A 26,859-nucleotide genomic window follows, 5' to 3' on the forward strand; every position below is an offset into this window, starting at 1 on the left:
AACATACTGCAACTTATAGGCAATCTGTAAAAGCAATCTGTCCACTGGCTGGGTTAACTGGCTGAGTGGGGGAGATACATTGTTGTGTCCATGAAAGGTTGGTACTAATAATCAGGAGCTTCAGCACTTGATGTGTAAGATTTACTTGCCAGTTATTGAATATTGTAAACAGTGTAACTCCGTTATAGTGTTGCTTCTGGTAGCAACTGAAATCTTGCAAGAAATATAGTCCCTCCACTCAAATTTATCTGCAGACAGCAATTAAAATCAACCAGTTTAATGCTAACATTTCTTTGACATTGTTTCTTAGTATTACTATGTTACCCCTTTATCTCAACAAATATTTATCATTCCCCCTGGTATGTGTTCACAAAGTTCATGTCCCATTCTGCAGCCACCTTTCCCTTGAGGCTAGTATGCAAACTTGTTCTTGGATGGACTCAGTACTTAAGATGCAATGCTATATTTGCTGGACTGAGACACTCCCCAGCAACCCTGAAAGACAGAAATAGTTTCCGTGCCATGTGATATGGCCATGTTCAAGGAAAGTGTGGTGTGCAAGAGTGACCAGTGCTTGTGACTGGCTGGACACCAAACTTGCAGGGGTCTGGGCAGGCGGCAGGCAATCACTGAGCACTTTATCCAAGCTAGAGGTCAGCATAGGCAGCAATCAAGAGTCATATTTAGGAAAGAGGTCAGGGCTTGCAGCAATTAGAAGAATAGTTGTATGCAGGTAAGAGGTCAGAACAGACAGCAATCAGAATGGTTTTACCCAGGCAAGAAGTCAGGGTAGGCAGCTAAAAGAAGAATGGTTGTATCCAAGCAAGAGGTCAGTAACAGAAGGAATCCAGAAACAAGGCAAAGCACAGGTATGGGACCAGGAAGCTTAAAGTGTATTTCCACTTTTGCAGCCAAATTGGGGTAGCACAGATTTTATATTTGTTACATGTTCCCATTCACATAGCATAAGTAAAAGATATTTTGAAAAATGTTTGTTGCAGTTTAAATAGCTTTTACTTTGGTTGGCTTCTTCTTCTTTGTAATGTTTGTAGGGGCTGTGAGTGTTAAGGGTTTGCATTGTACTCTATGGGGTCTATTCACTAAGCTGCCGTAGGCAGCCGAGTGAATGACCGACCTGAAGTGAAGTGAGCTGAACACTGTTTTCACTATTCACTATTCACTTCAGGCTGGTACGGCTAATTTCAGCCGTACATCGGCTGAAATCAGCCGTACATCGGCTTGCTTCGCGTGGCTTCGGGTCGGCCGAACATGCTCAGCATGTTCGGCCGACCCGAAGTGCAGAAGGAGTTCGACTCAGCCGATCCAACATATGGATCGGCTGAGCCTAACTTCCGGCAGGCTACTCACTGCTATTCGGCCTATTCTTAAAGATGCCGAACAGCAGTCAGTGAATAGCCGAATGCCGCTGAGCGTCATTCGGCTCGGCTGTTCTGCTCGGTCCCTCGGAGGGACTGAGTAGAACAGAAAAAGAGTTTAAAAAGTTTTGATAGAAAACGATAGTAATGTACCAATGCATTTCAATGGGAATTTTTTTTTTTCTACTCTGACATCGCTCATGTCAGAATAAAGAAAAAAAAGACACAGCAGTGTTTCTCTCCTTGGCGACCAGGAGCAGGAGACTCCCTGGGAGCCGGGGAGAGTTAGCTGTTTGGAGATCAGTGTCCCTGGTTAGCAGGTAACCAGGGACGCTGATCTCTCTGCAAGTGGCCGGAGCCAGCCGTAAGATCACGGCTGGCTCAGCCCAGCTGTCAGAAGCAGGCTGTCGGCCGGCCAATGGCTCAGCCGAGCCGATGCATATGCGTTTGGCTCGACTGAGCCGCTCGGCCATGTTCGGGAGCTGTACGGGCTATTGTGAATAGCCCGTACAGCACCCCTTCGGTTCTACTGAACCGAAGGGGTCCTGGGGCCGAAGCTAGCTGAAGGATCGGCCAAAGCTACGGCCAGATCCTTCGGCAGCATCGTGAATAGACCCCTAAGTCTTTCTATAAGGACATATCACTGTGAATGTGATCTCAGAAAAACCTGCATTGCATTGTGGTATTTTTTTAAAATGAAAAAAAGATAGTGTAAAATATATGTGAGGCCATGCAAGACTATCAGGGACTGCAGAGTTAAAGGAGAACTGTGAGGTGAGTGCTTTCCACTCATCCTCATAGTTCTAGCCGACCTGTGACAACTAAACTGCCACAGGTCGGCTCAGTAGATCGGGAAGTGAGTGAACACATACCGGCGTTCGCTCACCTCTCGATCCTGTCACGGCAGAGAGCTGTGACAGGGGAGGGACTGGATTCCCCCCGATCCTCCAGTGCTGACTGGCGGAACGGACGGGGGAGGGGGCGAGTACAGCTGGCTCTACCTCTAGATAGGCAGAGCCAGCTGTCACTCACGCAGCTGGGCGGATCCAGACATAATTGTCGGGATCCGTTTTAGCTGCGGCGTCTCAGTATACCGCGAGCTGTACCTCGCGGTATACTGAGCTTAGGGTGACGGGAGGACGCTAGTTTGTGTCCTCCCGTTACCCTTAGGAGAACTATGGGGAAAAGCCCTAACCCCATAGTTCTCCTTTAATAGAAGAAACAGTCAGAGACCATGGATATGCTGCAAGCGTGGTTGGAGATATGCTGTAGGAATCAATCAGAGACTGGGGAAATGTTACATATGACTGCTACAAATGACTGCCATTACAGGCAATTTACAAAATCAATGCTGCCACTAATGACTGCTAGGGTCCAGGGACTGCAAGGCAAGATCCAGAGGGCTGCATGCTGACCTCAGGCCATTGGGCACCAGGGAAGAAATCAGAGGGCAGGACCTAAAATATATTTCCTGGTGCTCAAGGTAATATACTCATCAGTAATAGAGGAGAGATGGAAGGATGAATGTGTAGCCCCCTGTCCCACTGCTCTCTCACTGCAGCATTTGTATCGAAGCAGTAAAGTGGATAAAGAAAAAAATGTGGTATTTTTTGGGAAAAAATAAAGACAAAATAGGTGCAGGTTGCAGGGTGAGTGGTCAGAATTATCGGGCCTAGCAACACCATTGCTGACTAGCATTCAGTAGCATGAATAGCATTAAGATTTGCAAGGCTGAGGCTAGTATATTTCCTACATAATGTATGTGTATGAAAACTGGAGTAAAAGTAACACAACCAGTTATGCTTAATTTTTAAAGGAGGTTGGGTGTTTTTATTGACAACAGCTCCGCTTTTGCTGCAGTTTCATAAATCTGTGTACACAACTTGAACGTACAGAGACATTGATTTTCTTTTCATAATATTTTTAATGGCTGCAGATTTTTAATTTTACAGTCTTGTAGATTTTAGTTTTACAGTCCTGCTGTGTATGGGGGGTAAAAGGCTAACAATTTATATGTAGCCACACTATTATGTTTTATAACCTGACTTACAAACTATTTTATCTGAAGACAAGTCTTTTCTCTTTTATGGTTCTTTCATTCGCAGGAGTGACTTCATACATGTGATATAATAATTTTTTCTAAAATGTTCAGATGTGGGATTGATGTGCTGCACGTGTGGGATTGTTTGAAATCCTTCTGGCTTGCATTCACATCATGAAATTCATGAATGATGATGAAATCTGTCACAAGGATAAATTAGGCTGAAACTGCATACATTTTAAACACATCCAGATTTAAAAGAAAAAATATGTTGGCTTATTTGGAATTAGCAAAAGAATCCAAAAACTGTTGGCTCTTTGAAACATATGGTTACAATTAAAGAGGCCCTGTGCTGAGTATGTAATGTAAGCTCTTTATATAAGACATAAACCACAGTGAAAGCAAACTACAATTTATATTCTTTACAATTGTTACTGATAAGAAGTCACCTATTTGTTTGATTGATAAGTGTACTTATGCATGCCCAAATGTATATTCATTAAAATAGAACTTCATGCAAACAGATACAGTAAATAAATGTTTTCTGTTGCACCTGGAGTTTGGCAGTGTAGTCTGCCCATGACCTGACTGCACTTTGTGGCAGAGGTATGCCATACTGTATAGCAGAGGTGTCTAGTTACAGATCCTTTAGAAAGTAAAACAGTTAGTATATAAACATACGTAGGCAGCACAGTGGCGTAGTGGTTAGCGCTTCTGCCTTGCAGCACTGGGGGTCCCTCGTTTGAATCCCGGCCAGGTCACTATCTGCAAGGAGTCTGTATGTTCTCTCTGTGCTTACGTGGGTTTCCTTCCACACTTCAAAGACGTACTGGTAGGTTAATTGGCTCCTCGTTAAGTTGGCCCTCTATGTATGCATCGGAGATAGGGACCATAGATTGTAAGCTCCTTGAGGGAAGGAACTGATGTGAACGTGCCACTATGTAAAGTGCTGTGTAAATTGTCAGTGCAATATAAATACCTGTAATATATATATATATATATAGGGGTCTATTCACAAAGTTGCCTTAGGCCTTCATTACCTAGTAACCAGCAGATGCTGTTCTCTCCTTAAGATGAGAGCTTAGCAGAGTCGGGTTTCATATCACTGCCGGCTCTCCTAAGCTCTTGTCGTAATGACACATGGGTGTCCCTGGTAACCAGGGATGCCCATGTGTCATTACACACGGAACCCGTCGGAGCTGCTGTGATTTTACAGTAGCTCCGCCGGGTTCTCAGTGTACTGAGGAGCCGCAGTGTAATGACACAAGGCGTCCCTGGTTACCAGATAACCAGGGACGCCTTGTGTCATTACACACAGAACCCGGCGGAGCTGCTATGATTTTACAGCAGCTACGACGGGTTCTCAGTGTAATGATAGAATGGCGTCTCTGGTTACCAGGTAACCAGGGACGCTGATCTCTCTGCAAGTGGCCGGAGCCAGCTGTGAGATGACGGCTGGCTCCGCCCAGCTGTCAGAAGCAGGCCATTCGGCCAACTTCGAATTTGCCCTGGGCTCAGTCGAGCCGAAGCATATGCCTTCGGCTCGACTGAGCCCCTCGGCCAACTTCGGGGGCTGTACGGGCTATAGTGAATAGCCCGTACAGCAGCCCTGAGCCAAAGGGGTCCTGGGGCCAAAGCTACCTGAAGGATCAGCCGAAGCTATGGCTAGATCCTTCGTTAGCTTTGTGAATAGACCTCATAATAATGTGTGTTACGCTGTTTCTCTGAAGTTCAACAACTTTAAATGGCAGTCAGAAATTAGTGGGTAGCCAGTTCAGAGCAATACTTTTTTGGATAAATTTTTTTGAAAGAAACAATGTAACAATGTAAAAAAAGAAACTCATTGACATTTTAACTTTGAATCTTAAAATGTATTCTCTTTTGTGCAGAGCCTGCGTCAGGAGCTTGAGACAAAGTTTTATAACAACAGTTTTGACTGGAAAAAGGTTCGAAACAATGATGCAGCCGGTCTGCTTAAGATGTTTATAAGAGAATTGCCGACTCCTTTGTTTACAATGGAATATATCCCTGCCTTCATTGCCTTAGTAGAAAGTAAGTGTAAGATTGAGCAATGTATTAGGAATACCAAATAGTAATATGCAAACATAAAACACATTTCTAGCACATCTTCTATAGAAAATTGGAGTAAATCACCTGCTAGGTTTAAACACAAGACTTGCCATTTGTCAGCTTCTGTGACCTTTGTAAATTAATTCTAGGCTGTAACGCTCCGTGTGTTCCTGTATGGAGTCAGAAATAAATACCATTATTGCCGGACACTTTTCAGCACAGAACACAGCCAGGGGGCTACTGGAAATCATTTAAATATACTAATGATGTTTTACAAAATGTGTAGGTTACATATACAATATTTTAATCAATTAAATTTGATAAAAGACTTTTAGCTAGGTGCACATTATTTCCTGCTAAAAATAAACAGCCCCATCTCATAAAGTGTATTTTAATGGATTTGGCTAAACAAAAAAAGCAAGCAAGACATATTGTATATCTAAAGTGTTAACAATCTTTCATTATTTTATCATCAACAGCGCTTGCTTTTCAGTCACGCAGAAAGTTATAATAAATCATATGCAAACAGCAGTATGCAGTCAACTGAATATCAGTGGAATTTGGATTCTTATGTTTATACATTTAAAGTAATAAAATCCCTTTTAATTGAAAGATATATTTTTTTTGTTTTTGTAAATTCTGGAAAACATCTTGATTGTGTTAGCATTAGTTAACCCTTAAGTAGATGTAAACCGTAACTAGATGGCATTTGGTTTTCTGAAGCATTGTGATAATAAACAATTGCCATTCTTTTCATAAAATGCTTATTTTTAATCCTTTTTTTGTATCTCAGTAATGTTGATCTCCTCCAGCTGCTTTCAGTCACTTTCTATCTAAATGCACTCACTCCAGCATTAGCAGCATCATTGCTCTGGACCAACTCCCTGATAGTGACAATGGTGGACTGTGCTTGCTCACTGTTGGCACGGCCACTTGTTTTCTTCATCAGAGATGCATGTATCAGGATGACAATGCAGGAGTATAAATTGAGAGACAGCTGTCAACTTATAACAGAAAGTGGATGAACACAGACCTTTATGGTATAAATGCAAGATATTATTTTATGAAAGTTGCAGATTTAAAAAGAGTGAAAACAATGGCATTTCATTAATTTGTTAACACTATTATGTAGTTTTCCTAATACTCTAGGGGGCCTCTTTAATAAAAAGCTTTATTAACTACTTCTTTCCTAAATTGGCCACGTGTCATAACTAAAATAGAGATAAAAAAACAGCAATCCATAGGTGTTTGACTAAATTGCAGTGAGGTAAGGTGAATTTTGCTTCAAACGTGATTAAATGCAGGAGAAGGTCCTACTTTTCAATTTCCCTGCACGTGATTGGATGGTTGTCCCCAATTGTTTATAGTGGCCCCATGCATCTAACATGCCATACTGGAAAAATAAAGGAAAAAGCAAAACTTATATGTTGTTAATACTGTTTAACATTGTGTCATAGTCGAGCAGGTCTGAACAAACATATACAGTCTCTTCCCCCATGTTACACTAGGATCGTCCCCTTTTGCATGTTGAATCAATTGTAGACAGCTGAGGACTTATTTAACCACTTGAAAACCAGGTGTTTACACCCCCTTCCTGGCCAGGCCATTTTTCAGTATTCATCGCTGCGGTACTTCCACCGACATTTATTACGTCATGCAACGCTGTACTGAAATTAATTTTATACAATTTTTTGGGGGGACAGATAGAGCTTTTCCTTTGGTGGTATTTAATCACCACTGGGGTTTTAATTTTTTACTATATTAAGGAAAGATTACTGAAAATTTTGAAAACAAAAAGTTTTTTCTTACTTTATGTTATAATACAATTATCATTACCCAATTTTTTGGTAAAATATAAAAGACGGGGTCACGTCGGGTAAACATGTCAAGCTTTAAAATTGCACGCACCCACGAAATCGCAAAAAACTACCATACCCAAAATTGGCCATAGGCGACGCTTTAAAAGCTTTTTCTTCTCTTTAGTTTAGTGTTATCAGTGATTGATGGCCGTATAATTATTGCTCTCACTGCGCTGTTTGCGGTGATATGTAACATTTGCGGCGTGATGGGCGCAATCTTTGTTTTCGTATGTATGCGCACCCAACGTATGTTTGCATTCGTGTATGTATGGTTGGGGACAAAAATTCAAAAAATGTGTTTTTTTAAGTCGTGGACGTGGCTGACGAGACGTTTAAATACGCCAGCTCAGATCCCACAAGGCGGTTAAAGGGTGATCAAAAGGTGAACATTTCCCCCCAGACTCTTTAAAATAATATACTGACATAATGGGGGTTATTTACTAAAAGTAAATAGGCTGTTCACTTTGCAAGGGAATTTGCACTTTGCAGGGAAATTTTCCCTTAGCTTAGTGAATGTGATGAAAATTCACTTTGCAAAGAATACCCAATCAAGGAAACATGACTGGATGATGGAAGTCAGCAGAGCTTTACCTTATTCACTAAACTAAAGGAAAAATTATTTGCAAAGTGCAAATGTCCTTGCAAAGTGAACAGCCTATTTGTCTTTAGTAAATAAACCTTACTAATATACAATAGCTATATTTATCACTGCTTTGGTCTATAAGTTCAATTTATCAGAAAGGAGGAGTTAAGTTTTAATGTATTGTCTAAACCAGATGTTGTGAAACCTATGGTCAGACCTCATCAACACTGCTTGCCTTGTGAATCTCTTCACAAGAATTCACAGAAACCTTTCTACTTAAGTTTAGCCAGAGGTCACTCCGCCAATGCTCTTGAGAGAAAACCTACAAAACATGCCATCCTGTTGAGACCTGATGATAAATTTAAGCACTTATGATCCAGTGTTTAGGAGAATGCCGTCTATACAGTATTAAAACACCGGATGCTTCTGTGTTCTTTTTGTTTCCTAGAGATGTAGCGAGCAGAACCATTGCCTACACTTCTTTAGGTGCCAGATTGCCTTAAATGTCAGGGCAGTTGCATTTTATGAAAATAGTTTTGATAGCTTTCTATGCCACTGTGGCCACAGATTCTGTAGCCCCAGGGACACAATACAAATCTTTATAGATCGATTAAATAAATATTTTGTGTATTCTTCCTATATCTTTTTAGGTATAATGAGTAATTTATATCATTGAGTGATGCCCAAGACAGAGTTATGGCAGGGTAATCTTTCAGCTCCGCAATATTTTATAAAAACAAATTCTCATGAGAACAAAGCAAGCCTTCTCTCGGCAACTAATCATATTGCCAACTTTCATATAAGAATCCTTATTTGAGTTATTTTCATTTCTTTAGAAATCTCCAAGATCAAATTGCAGCTACAAGCTCTTCATCTATTAATCATGCTCCTGCCAGATGCCAACAGAGATACTGCCAAGGTAAATGAAATTAGAAACAGAATCACTAGATATTTGGATGCATTTCCTTTCCGAAGTAAAATGTGACTTCCCTTGCAATTATTTGACAAGCTTATTTTAAATATATGTATTGTTTCTCACATAAAGAAAATCCAGCATTTTCACTTGGCAGCCTTCAACAATAAATCAGGGAAGTTCTGCAACCAGAGTAAGCACTGCATACAGATGCCTTTTGGTTTAATAAAGTCTTTCATATAAAATGTTATTCCCTTTCCTAGCTATTAGCCTAATTAGGGTGATGATGGCAATGTGATGAATATTATGTACAGAGGATAAAGTAGTTCCCATTATTTCTTCAAGGTATGTTTTTGCCATTTTCAGAAGTTCTTGAATGTTGGACTGTGTAATTGATCCTAACCTAATACTCATGGTATTTCATCCATTCTCTGTTGCTGACAGTGTTTAGGTTGTGTGTTATGTCTCGAATATGTATTGCAGTTTACTTTTACAAGAGAAGATACTGGCTAGATAACATTGACTCTTTGCCATGTTTTTCACCGCTATCACATATGCTGCGAGTACATCAATCCTGTCCCACTGTTCAAATGGAGCAGACTAGAGAACAGATCTTCTCCGCTCTGCTCCCCGCTTTCCACCATGAACTTATTTGCCATCAGGAGCAGGGGACCCAAAAAACCACGGTGGGGATGGGGGGGCAGCATGGGAATGGACCACGGAGGGAGGGGGGCAAACAGGCTGCATGCAAGTGATCGGTAAACTCCCCCAGATCACTTGTACAAAATGGCTGCCCTGCTCTACATTTATTCCGCAGCAGGGCTAAATGTAGAAAAAAAACACCTGCCCCGTGCCCAGAACTGTATGTCCCAGGCATCGAGCGATGGAAATTCCTGACACCGCTGACCCACAGCATCTCACCACTCCCCCCTCTCACCAGCTCTTTTACTGCCTCTTCTGCTCCAGCGCCAGACCAGGACCTGGATTTCCTACCACCTACATAGTTTTGTCTACCTTTCCTGAAGTAATCTCTCTGTAACAAATCAGGCAAGGCAACACCATCAAGCTGCTGGTTACCATAAAACAGCACTGATGCATAAGGAATGCCTAGACCATTAGTTCTCTGAGCAGACCATGACTGCCTTTAGGCGATCCCTAAATACTCCTCATGTATCACTTGCCCCTCCCTGGCAGGGCCTTCCTTACCATCTTGTCTTGAATTGTATTGTGATTGTAATGTCTTCCTTAATTGTAAAGCGCTGCACTACCTGTTGCCGCTATATAAATTCTGTATAATAATAATATGCCTATAACCAGATTCAGTGCACAAAATCACTGCACCTTTTGCAAAGGGATTACCCATAGATACATGTTTTTGACAGTGTTGATCTTTACTGCTTGAGAATGCCTCCACACAGGAATATCAACAGTGAGTGTATAACGTATAGGTAGATCACTACAGGCAATCTGTTTAACTGATCATTGTGCATATCATACACAGTGTTGCAGGCAACTTTAAATGACCTATTGTAGAACAGGATTGTGCACTGGAAATTCTAGGAGGAGAAAAGCATACTTTTTCTCTCTTTTTGACTGGGGCCTAATTTGTAAAAAAAAAAAAAAGAATTTCTAAAATATGGCTATTTGAGATCTTTATTATAATATATAAGTAATGAGCCCTGGGGGCTGATCTTTTTTTTTTAGTATGTATGTATTCATTTCCTATACTGGTATTTATGTCTCAATATATGCTATAAAAAAAGCATATTGGTTTTGTAAACATTAACCTTTTTTACAACTAACACACTGCAATATTAGTATTTTTGAAAACTCAGTAAAGATTGTGCAAAATATGACCCTGTCAGCACTGCAGTTACCCTCTGAAAAATACAGTTTTACATATTTTTAGTACATATTGCCTTTGTTTTTTTAGGCATTGCTACATTTCCTAAAAAAGGTTGTGTCAAATGAAGAGAAGAATAAAATGAGCCTATGGAATGTTTCTATGATTCTTGCTCCAAACATATTTATTTACAAAGGGAAAGGCGCCAAACAGGAAGAAATGAAGTCAGCTGCTTCTGCTGCACACATTGTTCGCCTTTTAATTAGGTACCAGGATATTTTATGGACGGTGAGAAAACATTTCAATAATCTCTTTTTTTTTTTATCAGATGAAAATAAAATTTAACTCATTGGTGTAGATTATTTTTTTTTAACTCATTGGTGTAGCAACAAGTGTAGAATTGGCAAGGTGTTGTAACAGTGGAAGTTGTTTTTCCAAACCTGAGTTATTTCCTTTGCATTATGGGTAAGATTAGATACCAATGACAAATAACAGTTAAACCAATTTCATGATCATTGTGGATTACTATCATAAATATTACATTTTGTGAGTTATACTATGTCTAAAATGAATCTGAAAGAATTAACGCAGCACCACATATGTTCACAGAGCACAACTCAGTGATTAAAAAAGTAGTTTGGAGACTCTAAATAACCATAAATAGCATGTGCCATACTTACTTATAGGAAGATAACACTATGGGGTCTATTCGCCAAGCTGCCGAGGGCAGCCGAGTGAATGACCGATTTGAAGTGAAGTGAGCCGAACATGAGCCGCTCGGCCATGATCGGGATTGGAATTAATGTAGTATGACATCATGAGTTATTTTCACAGTTACCTTCCTTTATTCTTCATTAGGAATACTTAGGGGTCTATTCACGAAGCTGCTGAGGGCAGCCGAGTGAATGGCCGATCTGAAGTGAAGTGAGCCGAACACTGTACATCGGCTGAAATCAGCCGTTCATCGGCTTGCTTCGTGTGGCTTCGGGCCACTTTCAGAGAGATCAGCGTCCCTCTGCTGATGGACCTGATGGGGAACTGCAGCAGAGTTATAGACTTCCAATAGTAGTAGTTAAGATTCATCCATTCATTTGTCTACTAGCATTTGCAGAAGAAACAATCCTGCAAGGTGATTTAAAAAAACAAAAACATGCAAAATAAGGTTAAAAAACATAATAAACTGTTTTAATTCAGGTTCCAGCCTTTCTGATTTCACAAGTGCGGAAAATGAACGAAGCTGCTTTGAACAATAACAAAAAGCAGCTGATATTTGATAAGAGTGTAAGAAAGCTTCTAAGGAGGAAGACCATGGAGCGTGAGAGACCTGAAAGGAGAGAGGTATATTTTTATGATCCTTATTTACTGACTACTGTAACTGCACTGCAATTTGTTAAGCACCTTCCTTTAGATATACTACGTGTATATCAAGGCTCATAATGAAGTTCTGAAACCCTTAAAGGAGAACTATGAGATGAGTGATTTCCACTCACCTCATAGTTCTAGCCGACCTGTGACAATGAGACTGTCACAGGTCGGCTCAGTAGATCGGGAGGTGAGCGAACACTCTCGATCCTGTCACTGCTCTCTGCCGTGACAGGGGAGGAGCTGGATTCACCCCTCCCCGCTCCTATCTGCCAGCGCTGACTGGCGGAATGGACAGGGGAGGCAGAGCCAGCTGTCAGTCACGCAGCTGGGCGGATCCAGACATAATTGTCGGGATCTGCTTCAGCTGCGGCGTCTTAAGCCCCGTTCACATGTAGCGACTTATCGCGCGATTTCCGGCGCGATATCGCGCATTTTTGCCGCGCGATATCGCAAGAAGTCGCCGGCTAATGATAGTCAATGGAGCTGTCTTAGCTCCATGTCGCGCATCGCTCGTCGGGGTCGCAAGTCACTTCTACCGGACCCTTTTCTCGGCGGATTTTGCTTTTTTTCTATGGAGCCCGACGGAGAAGGTCGCGCTACCGTTGCTGGATCATCGCTGGAACGTCGCCCCGAAAGTCGCGCTATCCCGGCCGCTGCAAAGGTATGTCGCTACATGTGAATGGGGCCTTAGTATACAGCGAGCAGCAGCTAGCGGTATACTGCGGCGTCTCAGTATACCGCGAGCTACAGCTCGTGGTATACTGAGCCTAGGGTGACGGGAGGACACTAGTTTGTGTCCTCCCGTTACCCTAAGGAGAACTATGGGGAAAAGCCTTAACCCCATAGCTCTCCTTTAAAAATGTATACTTTTTCGTGGTCATAGGTGAGCAAAAAGTTGTATAGTGGAAGTTTTTTTGTTACCATTTTTTATTTTTTGTACGGTATTTGTTTACATATTTGTCATAAATCAATTTAGGTGCCAATCCAGTCAAAGTTTTTAATGTTTTTTAATAGAATAGAGAAGGGTTAAATCACTTGTTAAGATTTTAGTGCTATATCTTTGTTGATCCATCCTTATTTCCTGTAGCAGAGACCAGAGAGTGCAGAAAATGAGGGGAAATCCCACTGTTATATCAGATAAAGCAATGGCAAGTCTCCAAATTGGGACACCTGTTCTCAACTGTGGGAACTCCTCTAACTATAGAGAATTTTTTCATTCAGGTCTTGTACTGTCTATTTAGCAGAGAGGGAGAACCTACACAGTCAGGACACGGGCAGGGGTTCTTTTATAAGATATTCAAAGTCAGAGCAGTTACTAGTGTGTAGGGATGAGCTCAGGTTCAGACTGGATTCAGTCTGAACCTGGAAGGAAGCTCCTTTCACAGCCACCCAATTGGCTGCAGCTGGGAATTCCCTTTACACAGCTGCACCTAAGCAAAGTGTGGAGTACTGTGAGGTCATTGACCTTATATAGCCACATGGCTATATTTGGTCATGTCATCACAAGCATCCCATCCTTTTGTTTATGTGCAGATCTGGGGCAGGAAATGCCCTGGTCCATAGCTGATTGGGCGGGTGGCACAATGTCTCTTCTGTGTTCAGAGGAGCTCAGGTTTGGACCGAAAGCTAGTCTGAACCCAGTCCGAACCTGAACTCATCCCTACTAGTGTGCATATATTTTGCACACTATTTATGGTAGAGTGCAGTTACCACAGTGTTATACCACACTTTGGCATGCTTTTTACATCTTAATTATCAAATGCAGCCCACAGTGGGGAGCCTGGGTTTCTCATGGAATTCTTTTAGCTTAACACTGAAAAGAGAACTCTGTGATTGTAGGAGAGGATGGTCACATGATTTTGATAGATCACGTGACAAGACCTCCTCCTGACACTTTTGTTTTTTTGTTTCATTGTTATTAGTGGAACTCCATTTGCTTCAGAGCCCCAAAACAAGCATGAGACAATTCACATTTATAAAGCACACAGTGCTATGCTTTATAAATGTGCATTTTGTGTTTTTATTTTAAGCAGCAGTTTGTCCTTGGTAAGGCCATTGCACTGCTTTGTATATAGGTTCCTTAGTGATGTGATCCTATGATAGTTCAAGCTGTATAGAAAGAAAAGATTATTTGAAAGGGAATGTACAGGAGAAATATTTACACTGGAAAAACCTGATCTTAAAAAAGTATATCTAAACCATGGCATGACTCGAATAGAACATACAGTAGATGTAATGGAAGTCAAGAGGTGAGACAATCTGTGTAACTGGCATGGTATCAGTTCAGTCGGAAAACATTTACATTGTATGGTATTCCTATTCTCTGAAATCTAATTTATTTCCCTTGCAACTCATTTTTCCTCCCATGTTCTGTCACCATTTTGAATGCAGGGTCCTTGTAACTAAAACTACAATAAATGAACACTTTTGGGAAGTGTTGTTAATCCTGGTGTACTCTTCGGTGAATATGACTATTTTTAGACTTTTAGAATGCTCTTCTGTTGAGGTCAATTTGTGTTTTGTCTATCATCATCGATAAGCCTGTGAAAACAATGGCTGCCTGTGTCATGTTTATTAGAGCTCTATTTTGCTTTTATATTTCAGCACTGTGATGTACCTGAAGGAGTGATAAGAGTTTACGCTCCACTGCACTCAAAGGTTTCCATGGCAATTCAGCTGAACAGTCGGACAAAAGCCAAAGACATCCTGGCACGCTTTCAGTGTGAAAACAGGTGTAAAGAGATGATCATTTCTTGTTTTTCATTCCATTTATTAGAGATCTATTTAAAATTTAGTAGTTTTGTTGAAGCTATTTTTATATATTACATGCTTTTTATGACATCTTGGTTTTTTGTATCTTATACTATCAATTACAAGTGACACTTGTAATCACTTATAAGCACTAGTTTTAATTTTAAAATGTAAGCCTATCCAACAGATCTATATCAGTGGAATATGGGCAGTGGTGGGCTGGAAAAAAAACATATTTCTTGGGGCAGCCTGCTAAAGTTATATGGTTACATCGTTAGTCAAGTTCAAAATAGCCCATTGCGTTGAACCAATAGAAAAATAAATATGTATATACAGAACCCAAAACCCGCAGTGGATCCAGAGGAAGGCAAAAAAAAACCCCCTTATATAGCACGGTCCAATGTGCTCCAATTGGAGGGGGGGAAATCCAAACTAATTCTGTAAGGCAATCTGATATTCCCTGGATAAACAATCTCTCTCTCTGTCTGAAACCTATACATTTTAAGTCCTTCTTGAGTACTGACTCCCCCAGTTGTATCCCTATAGAATGTATGATACATAAGTATTATTATTATTATACAGAATTTATATAGCACCAACAGTATGTGCAGCGCTTTACAAAATGGGGGAGACAGTACAGCTACAATACAGTACAGTACAAAAGGGTTAGGGGGGCCCTGCTTGTGGGAGTTTACAATATAGTAGGAGGGGCAAGTGATACAAAAGGTAATAATTGTTTAGATTGAGTTAGTGGAAGAAGTAAAAGGGCAATTATGTGGAGCTGGAATAGGCTTCCCTGAAGAGATGAGTTTTTAGGAATCGCCTAAAGGTGGACAGCGTAGGAGTTAAGTGGACAGATTGGGGTGATATTTTAAGATGAGATTGGAGATGTAGTCGGGGGCGGAGTTGTGGATGGATTTGCATGTCGTTAGTATTTTGAATTTTATTCATTGGGCAATTGGGAGCCAGTGGAGGAATTGGCAGAGAGGGGAGGCAGAGACTGAACAGTTGATAAGGTGGGTGAGACCGGCAGCATCATTCATGATAAACTGAAGGGGGGGCGGGGGAGGTAGCCTCTTTAGTGGTAGGCCAAAGAGGAGGGAGTTACAGTAGCCAAAGCGAGATATTACAAGGGAGTGAATTAGAAACTTTGTGGTTTCGTTTGTTAAAAAGGTGCACATTTTAGAAATGTTATGGAGGTTGATTCGGCAAGATTTCGATAGTGATTGGATGTGGGGCTGAAAGGAGAGCCCCACAGACAATTATTGCTTATAATAATATTTTTATATTAGCATTAATATGTATCCTCTTCCACAACAATAGCTAAATTTGTTGTCAGCATCTTAAATGATTAATGCTATATTCAAATTGAATAATAAATACGAATGTATTGTAATTGCTTTATTAAATATGCTTAGTGCACGGTGCTAGCAGAGTATAATTTCTCATTGAATGATAGTCTGCCTTTCTGCTGTGCTGCTGTATCAAAGGTCGAACGTCTTTTATATCTGACTGTATGAAAGCCTATCAATCACACACCATGCTTCTGTTGGTGCCGTCCACATTGAAGTGTCTTCCCTTTAGAGACCCTTTTTTTTATATGCCCACATTTCCTGTCACAATATTAACATTAACACCTGCGTTTCCCATTTTGTTCATTTATCGAAGCTCTTTGTTGAAGGGCAAATCCATGATCGTAATACGAAATACCCAAACAATTTTTCAGCAGAACATTTGGTTAGAATGCTGGAACTAATTAGCAGTGCCCACTGGAGAATACAGCTTAAAGAAGACAGAACAGCAGCTGGTTACAAGATATTTTAGACAATAAGTCGCTGTTATTTAGTGCAGAATAAAGCAACAAAGACATTTCTCCATCAAACTGATTCTATTCTAAATCTATTTCTTTTGCATTTGCAGTCATGGAACAGCCGACAAATCGCACAACCAAAGTTTATATGAAACAGGGGGAAACATAGGTAAGCTCCTAAGCTTTTCTGAAACTGCAAAATTAAAAATTATATGAAATCTAATCTTCCTAGTTATGTAAGTACAAATCCTAAAAAAACAATATCTGTGTCTAAGAATATCTATAAGCTCAATATTACCTTTTAATAGTACAGTATTGCAGCTAATGAATTTCTGTTTTTGCATACATCATCTCATTGTTTCCTGTACCACCTTAAATGATGCAACTGATTGATTAACATAATCAAACTGTTAATTGAACATAAGGGAACTCTGAAAAAAAGAAGTAATATTTACATTTACATTTGTGTGCCAGACTAATATGCTGAGCTGAAGTGATCCTATCTGTAAAATATAAAATAATACCACTTCTGCAGTGGCTGTTAAAAACTACAGGCCATAATTGTATCCAGAATTAATATTTCCTCATTTAGGAACCAAAACGTCTTGCTATGGTAGATAAAGCTTTATTTAACAAATGCGTGAGAGCAGTTAAACTCATCATCAAGTTTTAAATTGCAGAGAATTACCATAAACAGGGAAACTATGTCCCCTAAGAATGGAAAGATATTACGTAAAACACGGCACAGATCACATACAGGAACTGGATAGTTTATATGGGTTTTTTTTCAAGGATTTAGACAGGCACCCACACTCTCCACCTGGCTTGGAGTCAGGGAAAAGCAAAGTATTGATATAAACTGTCAGAATTAAATGGATGTTGTGCCATCTGAATTGTAGTCAAACAGGGTACATGTCCAAAATATATCAGAATATGGAGGACCTGTTTATGTACATATTATTGATTATTGGTGTTTATATAGCGTTGACAATTTATGCAGCACTTTACACAGTGCACATTCACATTAGTCCCTGCCCTCAAGGAGCTTACAATCTAAGGTCCCTATCTCACATGCATACATACTAGGGACAATTTAGACATGAACCAATTAACCTATCAGCATGTGTTTGGAGTGTGGGAGGAAACCAGAGTACCCAGAGGAAACCCACACAAGCATAGAATGACCCCCTCATTCCTAGAAGTGAACCAGAGTAAAGGTACAGTTACACATCTGCAGTTCTTTTCTATTTTAAATGAGAAAGGGGGTAGCATTTCTTTTTAAAATTTTGTATCTCTTTAAATGGAAAATGAACCCTTGAATAGTACCCAGCTACCACAGTCTCCTGCTCAGCCTTTTAGTTTTCCATCAAGGCATTGCCAGGGGTGTATCTACCACAAGGCAAACTAGGCATTTGCCTAGGGCGGCACTTTCCAGGGGGGCGGCAGAAAACGGCACCCCAAACCAATGAGGTGGACAGGGCTGGACGTGCCTTTGGGCATACTGGGCACTTGCCCGGTGGGCCAAGGCAGGGCGGCACATAATCAGGCAGCAGCGGCTGCCTAATCAGTCAAACTAGGCAGCCGCAAGGCCCTAAGAGTGGCTGCCTAATTAGACAGCTGCCCAGTGGAGGGGAGGGCCCAATGACATGCAGTCCGGCTGGCTTTGTACAGGAGGTGGAGGAGAAGCAGCAGGTGGCTCGGGGCTGGCCATAGCATGTAATCTGCTGATCTGATGTCCCAGAAGCAGGCTGGGGGACTGCAATGTATCCTGTTGGTACTGATGGCACTTTAGGCTGCAGGTAAGAGGAGCAGCACACCTATGCTGGGAAAGGGACTCTGCATAGTCCTCCTGAGACCCCACACAGTCCACCATAAACCCTGCACAGCTCTCCTGAGACCCGATACAGCCCACCTGAGACCATGCAAAGCTCTCCTGAGATCCCGTGTGCGGTGTATCCTGCGACTAACAGGTTGCGCAAAATGTCCTAAACAGGATGGGGTGGGGCAAATTTAGATTGAGGGGGTGCCCGAGTTTAGTCTTGCCTAGGGCAGCACAAAGCCAAATTACACCACTGGGCATTGCTACAGAACACAATTTCACTCAAATGTCTTTGGTTGGCAGTTTGGCAATCTGAGAACCCCTGCCTATGATGCAGTAGAAGAATTTTCAAACACTCCTACTGCAGTTTTCCTGCTGCCTCTCACACATAGCAAGCCTGATGTAAAAATGTTAGTTCTAAGAAGATTCAAGCAATTGGAGTAAATTCTTCTATTCTTGTTTTGGAAGAAGAAATATGACTTGTGATGCAGAAATCAGAGAGAGAAAGTTACACAACACATACCTTTAGGACGTAGACTACAAGAGGCCCATTCTGGTGGTCTTCAACATGTTGCTGTATGGGATTATGGAGAGTTCAGGTTAGGGCAGATAGAGTGAACTGTTTGATTTAAGCACAGGTGCAGTATTTGTTGCGTAGCATTAGTGGTTTACTGATTAGATAACTTGTTGCCTGAAATCGCACTCTAATCACTTTCAGTGCTTGCCCTCAATGACTGAACAGTTAAATTCTTCATAAAAGTGATAAAAGAATCTACAGGTACTCCCATTGCTCAGAGCGGGCAGGTGTAGAAAAGGCTCTGAGTAGCTCTGCCATGTTCCAAAGGGACACAGATACATTCATGTATAATTTGCTTTACTTGGGTTCCCACTCAAAAAATACCTATTTAAGGATTTGTTTTAGAATTTTGTGTGTGATACCTGTCCAGTTAAAAGGTATTAATACCTTGGAGGATGCTGTGTGAACCAAGCGTTATGTTCTATATATATATTTGTCATTGGTAGTAACAGCTATATCATTTTACACTGTTCCTACAAATGGCACAATTTTTTACATTGTGATGCAATAAACTATTTGCTAAAAGCCCTAAAGTAATCACACGTCAGTGCTGTAGAAGGATTGCTTACCTTTGAATTAAACTGAGGAAATGTGGATTGATAGTGGTACCTTTTTTTAACAATTTTGAGTCACAAGTGAGTGTGTATTGTATTCATGTATGTTTCATTATAAGCTGATATCCCTGTACAAAACTTTTCTTAAGTGATAATGTTAACCTATTAAATAAAATTGAATATTTAGAAATAAAATTGGAATTAAAATTGGAATATACTGTATATTTGACCAACGAATTAAATTGAATGTTACCTAGCAAAATATGAAACCAGTACCAGTGCCTTTGATTGGCTGAACTATAACTGAATTAAATGAGCACAAAGAAGACCAATCTGTAGAGGTGATGTCCTGATATATGAGGTTGTCAATGTCTAAGCCTCTAAGCCGGGCTTTTCATTTTACAAAATTTAGGTTGATGTTTAATACAGAAAGAAGAGTCTGGATGTGTAATTTCCAGCAGTGGATTTTGTTTCTGAAAAAATGAAGCATGTGGCTAAAGGCTTGAACAGCATTAAATTGGTACTGAACTCAGGAGTTAAACCTTAAAAATGTATTCAAGTACCTCAACTACTAACAACAATGTAGCTTATTTGTGCATCACTTGGCTGTGGATCATCTCTGAATTCATGTTGACACTGTCCTTCCTTCTGGAGGGTAGCTACTTTTGTTTCCCATGGTCCCTGTGCATGTTGTAATGTAGCAGGCATGCCAAGCTCACAACCAAGATGGACTTAAATCTATTATGGGAGCGAGCTTGAAACAGTAATTATTTTACAATTCACACAAGGATCATGGAGAACAAAAGTACCCACCCTCCAGAAGGAAGGACAGTGTCAGCACAAATACGGAGATGATATGAGGATCTACAGCTGAGTGATGCACAAACAAGCTATATTTTTGTTAATAGTTAAGGTACTTGAATGCATTTTTAAGGTTTAACTCCTGAGTTTAGTGTCACTTTAATATTATATAGTGATCAACAGCAAGTGTCTTCATGTCCCATTCTTTTGAAATATTTTTCCTACCGATGCTTTTTTTCCTGTTTTTGTTTAATAATAGCAGTGTCCAGACTCTTGGACCTTATTCAAACAAAGCAAAGTGAGCATTGATTTTCCAGGGACCGGCACATCTACAACACTGAGATGATGAATTATTCTTTAAATGACTAGTTATTATTACAACTTATGTCTACGTGTTCTGCAATTTCCACACATCTTAAATTGAACCCGTATTGAGAAAAACACAAAGGCTGCTATGGCTATCTGAAAATGTTCCTTTCTTGGCTTATTTAGGCTTCAATAATTTGTAGGTCAGAAAACAAGCATACATCAAGTTTATTCATTATCTGCATACTTCTAGGCAGTCAGTGCAAAAGCCATGGAACTAGTATTTGCAGTAGGTGTTTAGAAATGGCAGCCCCAATTTTTATCTGAGATTTCACTTTACAGACATACACCAGGTAATAATGAAAAAAAATCAGCAAGCCACGTAAGTTACCCAGAAATATTGCCACTCCATTTGCTTTAATTGGAAATTGAATAACATGTTCCACTGAAACCTTGAACCGAGTTCTCAGCAGGCCTCGGGAAGGTACTATAGATTTGTACCTCTTATTGCCCAAATACCTAATTCTTCTGAATAGAATGTTTCTATTTGCGGGGATGGAGCAGGGGTACGAATACATTCTGTAAACAGAAAGACTGCATAGACACTTTGATATTTCGTATTGGGAAATATTGGCACAGGGAGTGACAGGGTTGGCATTAGGTGTTTCCAGAGCTCTGCCAGAGGATATTACACAGGGAAGTGGCTTGGTTTACTGAAGCACTGCCAGAATAAAACAGAAATGCCTGAGGCAGGGCAGTAGTGTTACTTCTATTCTATTGTGTGGTACTTCTATTCTAAATGTTCAGGTTTGACAGGAATATGCCTACAAGTGTTCTTATCGTTGATTTTCACAGTAATGTTTTGTACTATTTTATATTATAAGCTTGCTTACAACAAAAATAATAATTTAGTATATTGCAGCTAAATCCTTAGATGTAGTGGCTGCATTAGTCTTCTTTTTTTTTTTAGGTGTATTTCCCTTTTTTTAATTTGGTTGTCTAGTCAGTAACACACTTCCTGTCTTAGGATGGCCCCATACTCTGGAGGAGCAATGGTGCCACCCTTGTACAGCAGAATTGTCAGCCTAAGGAGAGGGTAGTATTAGATGCACTAGCAGATTTAGATGGGCTTGACTAACAAATTAAATCCTAACTCCAGCTAATACTTTTACGCAGTTATAGCAAAAGTTGTTTTTTTTCCTTTTGGGATAAAAGTTTTACATAAATGAATAAAAACTATCTATGATCACCATTCCACTGTATGGCCAATATGAACTATTCCACCATTAGACACACACTAAAATCCCTGAAGTAACATAGATGTTTTTAAAATATTTCTTCCAATAGCACTTAGCTGTGCGGACTAATGTTTTTTTTTTAATGATAATAGGGGATTTTTGGCACCAGAATCTTGATACTAATATTTTTGTGGAGCAAATGCTTTTTGATGACAATAGTGCTCCCACATATGAGGGAACATTTGACACTCCCTGTGCCTCCCAAAAATGTTGGGCCAAAACCGAAAATGTTTTTTTTTCTAACTTTTTCCATTTATTTTACTTATTTTATTTTTTATACATTTTTAAATTTAAAAAAAATATATATTTTTATTTATTTATTTTTATTAAACATTTTATGTTATAATTTGCTTTTAGGGGCTTCGGGGGAAATATTGGGGGTCTAAACAGACCCCTTATATTTCCCTTTTAAAATAGATAAAGAGATTGAGAGTCCTAAATCTCTTTTTTCTGCATCCCCTTTTTTCTGCCGTAGGCAGCCGAGTGAAAGACCGACCTGAAGGGAAGTGAGCCGAGCGCTGTTCGGCTATTCACTTCAGGTTTGTACGGCTGATATCAGCCGTATATCGGCTGAAATCAGCTGTACATCGGCTGGCTTCGTGTGGCTTCGGGTCGGCTGAACATGCTCAGCATGTTCGGCTGACCCGAAGTGTAGAAGGAGTTCGACTTAGCCGATCCAACATTTGGATCGGCTAACATGAACCTCCGGCAGGCTACTCGCTGCTGTTCGGTCTTTTCTTATAGATGCCGAACAGCAGTGAGTAAATAGCCGAATCCCTCTGTGGGACCGAGCAGAACAGAAAAATAGTTAAAAAAGTAGAAAAAAAATAGAAAACGATTGTGCGGAGCTAGCAATGACAGCTAGCTCCGCCCAACTGTTTTCTATTGGCCGGTGGTTCTGCTGCCATCAAAAAAAAGAATTTTGCCATAGGAATGCATTGCTACATTCCGGTACTTAGACTGCTTGCAAATAAATATAGTTTTGTCTTTTGCTGATTCTATCACCCATTACTTGTCATTGCAGGAGAACACTGCTTGGACCCAGATACTTATATGCTGGATGTATATCATGTAAACCCCAGTGCAGAATGGATTTTAAGGCCCAAAACAAGCTGAGATCATTGTATATTTACTATCAACACTTTCACCAAGCAGCTGCACTTATGGGATGTATTGGAATGAATGCAGTGTTGTAGATACTGCTAAAACCGGCCATCCTCTGACTGTTGGAATATACTTACATCTGGGTACTATGAAGTGTGAACACTAGCTTTGTGGCGAAAGCCTGTGGACTTTGAATGAATGTTCTTAGTGATATATAATTTATGAAAACTGTATTCATTTTGTTAGGGAAGTAAAACACTACCAAGAAGTTGCGAAGCTATGGGATTCCCAGTCCTTGCCACGTTATCCTTCTACAAGTATTATTGCGGACACAGATGTGGTGATGACATCTGGATACCTCCTTTCTGCTGGACAGACTTGAAACACAGAGCCCTCTAATAAAGGGGAACATTGTTTCTTTTAGGTGCATTTAATAAGGAATGTGTATGGTGACGTGAATGCTTTTACTCAGTATCAGAACTTAACTATTGTGTAACCATTTGTATATGAACCACTATGTTTGTACAGTTACTTTTTATATCTATTTGTAGATATGTGGCAATGCTTTTGTATTTGAAATATTTCTTGGTCGAAGTATATGTAAACCATCTGTCATTATGTCAGTATTCACTTTTAATAATATGCTTTGACTCTCATAATGGTAGGTGCCTCTTACATTGGTATTTTTTTTTAATATGTGAGTGTTTCTGTTAGTGGAAACAATTGAATTTTGAAAAAGAATGAAGACCTTTTGTAAACTTATTTGTCTGTTTAAGAATTCATAATACCACAGAATCTTGCATGACTTGTTTCATGGTTGTGTTAAAAATGCCCAATCATTGTAAGGTGCTTCCTTAAAAACAGAATGTGTTAGCAAAACAATAATGTTACCCTGACTTGTTAAGATACTGTGTGGTGCACACAGTGCAGTAATCGTCACCAATCACAGTCATCCAGAAAGATTGGTTACTGTTTTGCTCCATGCACTACTGTATTAAATTCATGACATGTCAAAATATACAGCAACACTATCATTTTTAATGACACTCTACCTTTAATCAGTAAAGAGTAGCTACTGAGCTATAGTCAAGCTACTTTGCCCAGGCTACGATTACATCAGTCTGCTGCAGGCAGAAGAAAGCATTTCCTCAGTTCCCCCCTCCTCCAGTAATTGCAAGTAAACATTTCCGCAGTGTCCTTTGTCACAAGATGACAAGCTGCAGCAGAGAGGTGATTTGTGTCAGACATATGTGAACATAGTCAAGAACTGCACAGGCACCAGGATTTACATGATTGCATTATTTCTGAACCAGCATCTAAAGCTGGCCATACCCAGTTAGGTTTCAATTTAATAACTTTATACAATTAGAAATCACTTGATTCCCCCATCCATGCTAGACAGTGTGGATGGATGATTTTCCCCTGCCAGCTATTGTAACCACCACTGTCAGAATACCCGAACACTGAATGCAGCTAATTGGCTTCAGTCACTGTTTGGCCAACAATCAAGTTTTGTCAAGCCAGGTGGTGCCAGCAGGGCCACTCATGGATCAAATTGTAGCCGATTCAGGAGAAAACTTGACAAATTTAATCTGTGTATAGCCAGCTTTAGTCTAGGATGTAGATACTGAGACTTAATGCCTGAACAAAGATGGCTCCATCCTGAAGAAACAAACATTTAAAAGCATTGTCAGGGGGGAGTACCATGATCACTGGAGGCAATACATACTAAGTGTCAGACGTCCACATTGCTTAGAATGCTGCATTTATAAAAAAAATATATATCTAATGCTAAATACTTCTTTTTTAAACCTAAATTCTCTTATAAAATAATATGTAAATTATATTTACATATTCTATTCTAATAGAAACCACATACAGTATGCTTATGTACTAAGCTGGCCTACAACCTTTCCCCCTTAAGCTATGTGAGTTTTTGTTACCCTTATTCCATATGAATGAGGATTCTTTATCCTAAGGGCCTGTTCACATGATATCAGGTCCTGATCAAGTTGTTGTTTTTTTTGCTGGAGTGGGGCTGTCAGTATGTTAGCTGCAGTGCAGTGCGTTTTTGACATGTTTTTGAAGCGTTTCGCGTTTCCGGTCCGTTTCCTGACCGGACAAAATGTGACATGCAGTATTTTTTCTGTCGTAACCTGAACGGACTGCGCACGTGAGAACTGTAGCCCATAAAACACATAGGGATACATTGGGAGGCATTTTTAGTGCAGGAGCGTACGGATCAGGTCAGCACAGAAAACAGACATCATGTGAACAGGTCCTAAAGGCACTGCCAATTCTGTTGTTTCCAATGCTAGCTGTTTGTCTTGCCTTACTGTGTAAGTCAGGACAAAGGCAATGGACCTGATTTTCTAGGAGATGTGAAGTTAACCTGTGCTCACTTCAACCATCCAAACTTGTAAAGTAAAAGCTCTTTTTTTTGCCAGCATGTGATTAGATGTTGAAACTAAACACAGGTTCCCTTCACATGGCTGTGCGTCTTCTAGTTTTGCGCTTTAATAAATAAGGCCCAATATGTTAAGGGCCTGTGTGCCTCCTATGTCATTGTGGCCAATGATAAAGCAGCAGCTGTGAGGAATTGTGGCTGGCAATTATTACTCACAGAGTATACAAGATATTTGTATTTCCAGAACATGGGCCACCAGCGTTTACATTGAGCTGAACTCAAAGTTTGTGACTATGACATCTGGCATTAAAACATTCATATCTGTTCAGATGACTGGCCACTATTAAAACAATTAGGTGTCTTTTTCAGGAATGGAAGTCTTGCTGGATTCATGTGATATTCCCTGTGTTAGAACCATAGAGGCCTGGAGACAATGGTGGAATCCCGCCTTAGCCTTACGCTTGGTATTAATTGTATTAGGTGTTATCTTTTGTATTTATGGTCAACTGTATTGGTCTTTCATTTTAGATACTACATTTTAAGTGTTGGATTCACAATGGTACATATGTAGAAAGCTGAGGTTCATGTGAGTAGAAAAAGCAGTGATGTGCTTTAAACCACAGGAACATAATACATACAATCATTCAGGATTGCTTCTAGTATTAATTGCACATCTTTCAAATCTGTACCACAGAGGACTAAACTGGTGGGCAGCCTTATTTACCTCCATTTCTGTAAGTCCGCTCAAGGGTTGGTATACTGCAAATACTATTATAGAATGTTTCATGTTGTTCTAGCTGAAAATACACACAGTCTTATTTATGAAAGCAAATGAACAAGTGCAGGGATAAATATTATACAATGCTTGCAACGTGGGTCCGCATGAGTGCACAGATGTAGATGTGCACAGCAATCACATTGCAGTCCTAATCTGCCGTGCGTGTTTAACATCCAAAAAATGCTGCTTTTGTGTTCTGAAATTTATTTTGTGTTCTGTTCCACTGGAGTGCACTTAGGCATGTGTATGTCATGTTGAATTGAAATAAGGAAACAAATGCAACCATTTTGCAAAGCAATGAAAGGTGCATGTGCTTAACAAAGCAGCAGTTCCAAAATAACACTCAGCTATTAGAGCGAACAAGACAGCGTATGTATAGGTATGGGTATTTATCTTTGGAAACTTATTCCAAACCCAGTCACCTGGTGTGTAAAACGCAAATGCACAGCACAATACCCCCATTTATGATTCACTAAGGCTTTTTACATGGTAAGGTATTTTATAGAATTCTTTAAAGCACAGCTGAGCTGAATGATCTCAAAAGTTCACCTTGCAAGAGGCAGCCGCCCCCCCCCCCCCCCCCCCCCCCCCCCCCCCCACCCAC

General features: G+C 40.2%; 1 protein-coding gene across 1 annotated transcript in view; it reads left to right on the forward strand.

The window, feature by feature from the left end:
• ARHGAP28 (Rho GTPase activating protein 28) overlaps window positions 1-23,914 on the forward strand; it is a 118,101-nt gene extending 94,187 nt beyond the window's left edge. The window contains exons 9-15 of the mRNA XM_018553969.1: window positions 5,307-5,469; window positions 8,766-8,848; window positions 10,776-10,973; window positions 11,880-12,023; window positions 14,655-14,782; window positions 16,722-16,780; window positions 22,991-23,914. Of these exons, the coding sequence (XP_018409471.1) occupies window positions 5,307-5,469; window positions 8,766-8,848; window positions 10,776-10,973; window positions 11,880-12,023; window positions 14,655-14,782; window positions 16,722-16,780; window positions 22,991-23,082 (867 nt within the window). The 3' untranslated portion in view covers window positions 23,083-23,914. The remainder of the gene's footprint in view (window positions 1-5,306; window positions 5,470-8,765; window positions 8,849-10,775; window positions 10,974-11,879; window positions 12,024-14,654; window positions 14,783-16,721; window positions 16,781-22,990) is intronic.
• Window positions 23,915-26,859: the final 2,945 nt, after the last annotated feature.

This window comes from Nanorana parkeri, unplaced genomic scaffold (assembly GCF_000935625.1).
Source record: "Nanorana parkeri isolate BGI_ZX_2015 unplaced genomic scaffold, ASM93562v1 scaffold7, whole genome shotgun sequence".
NCBI lineage: Eukaryota > Metazoa > Chordata > Amphibia > Anura > Dicroglossidae > Nanorana > Nanorana parkeri.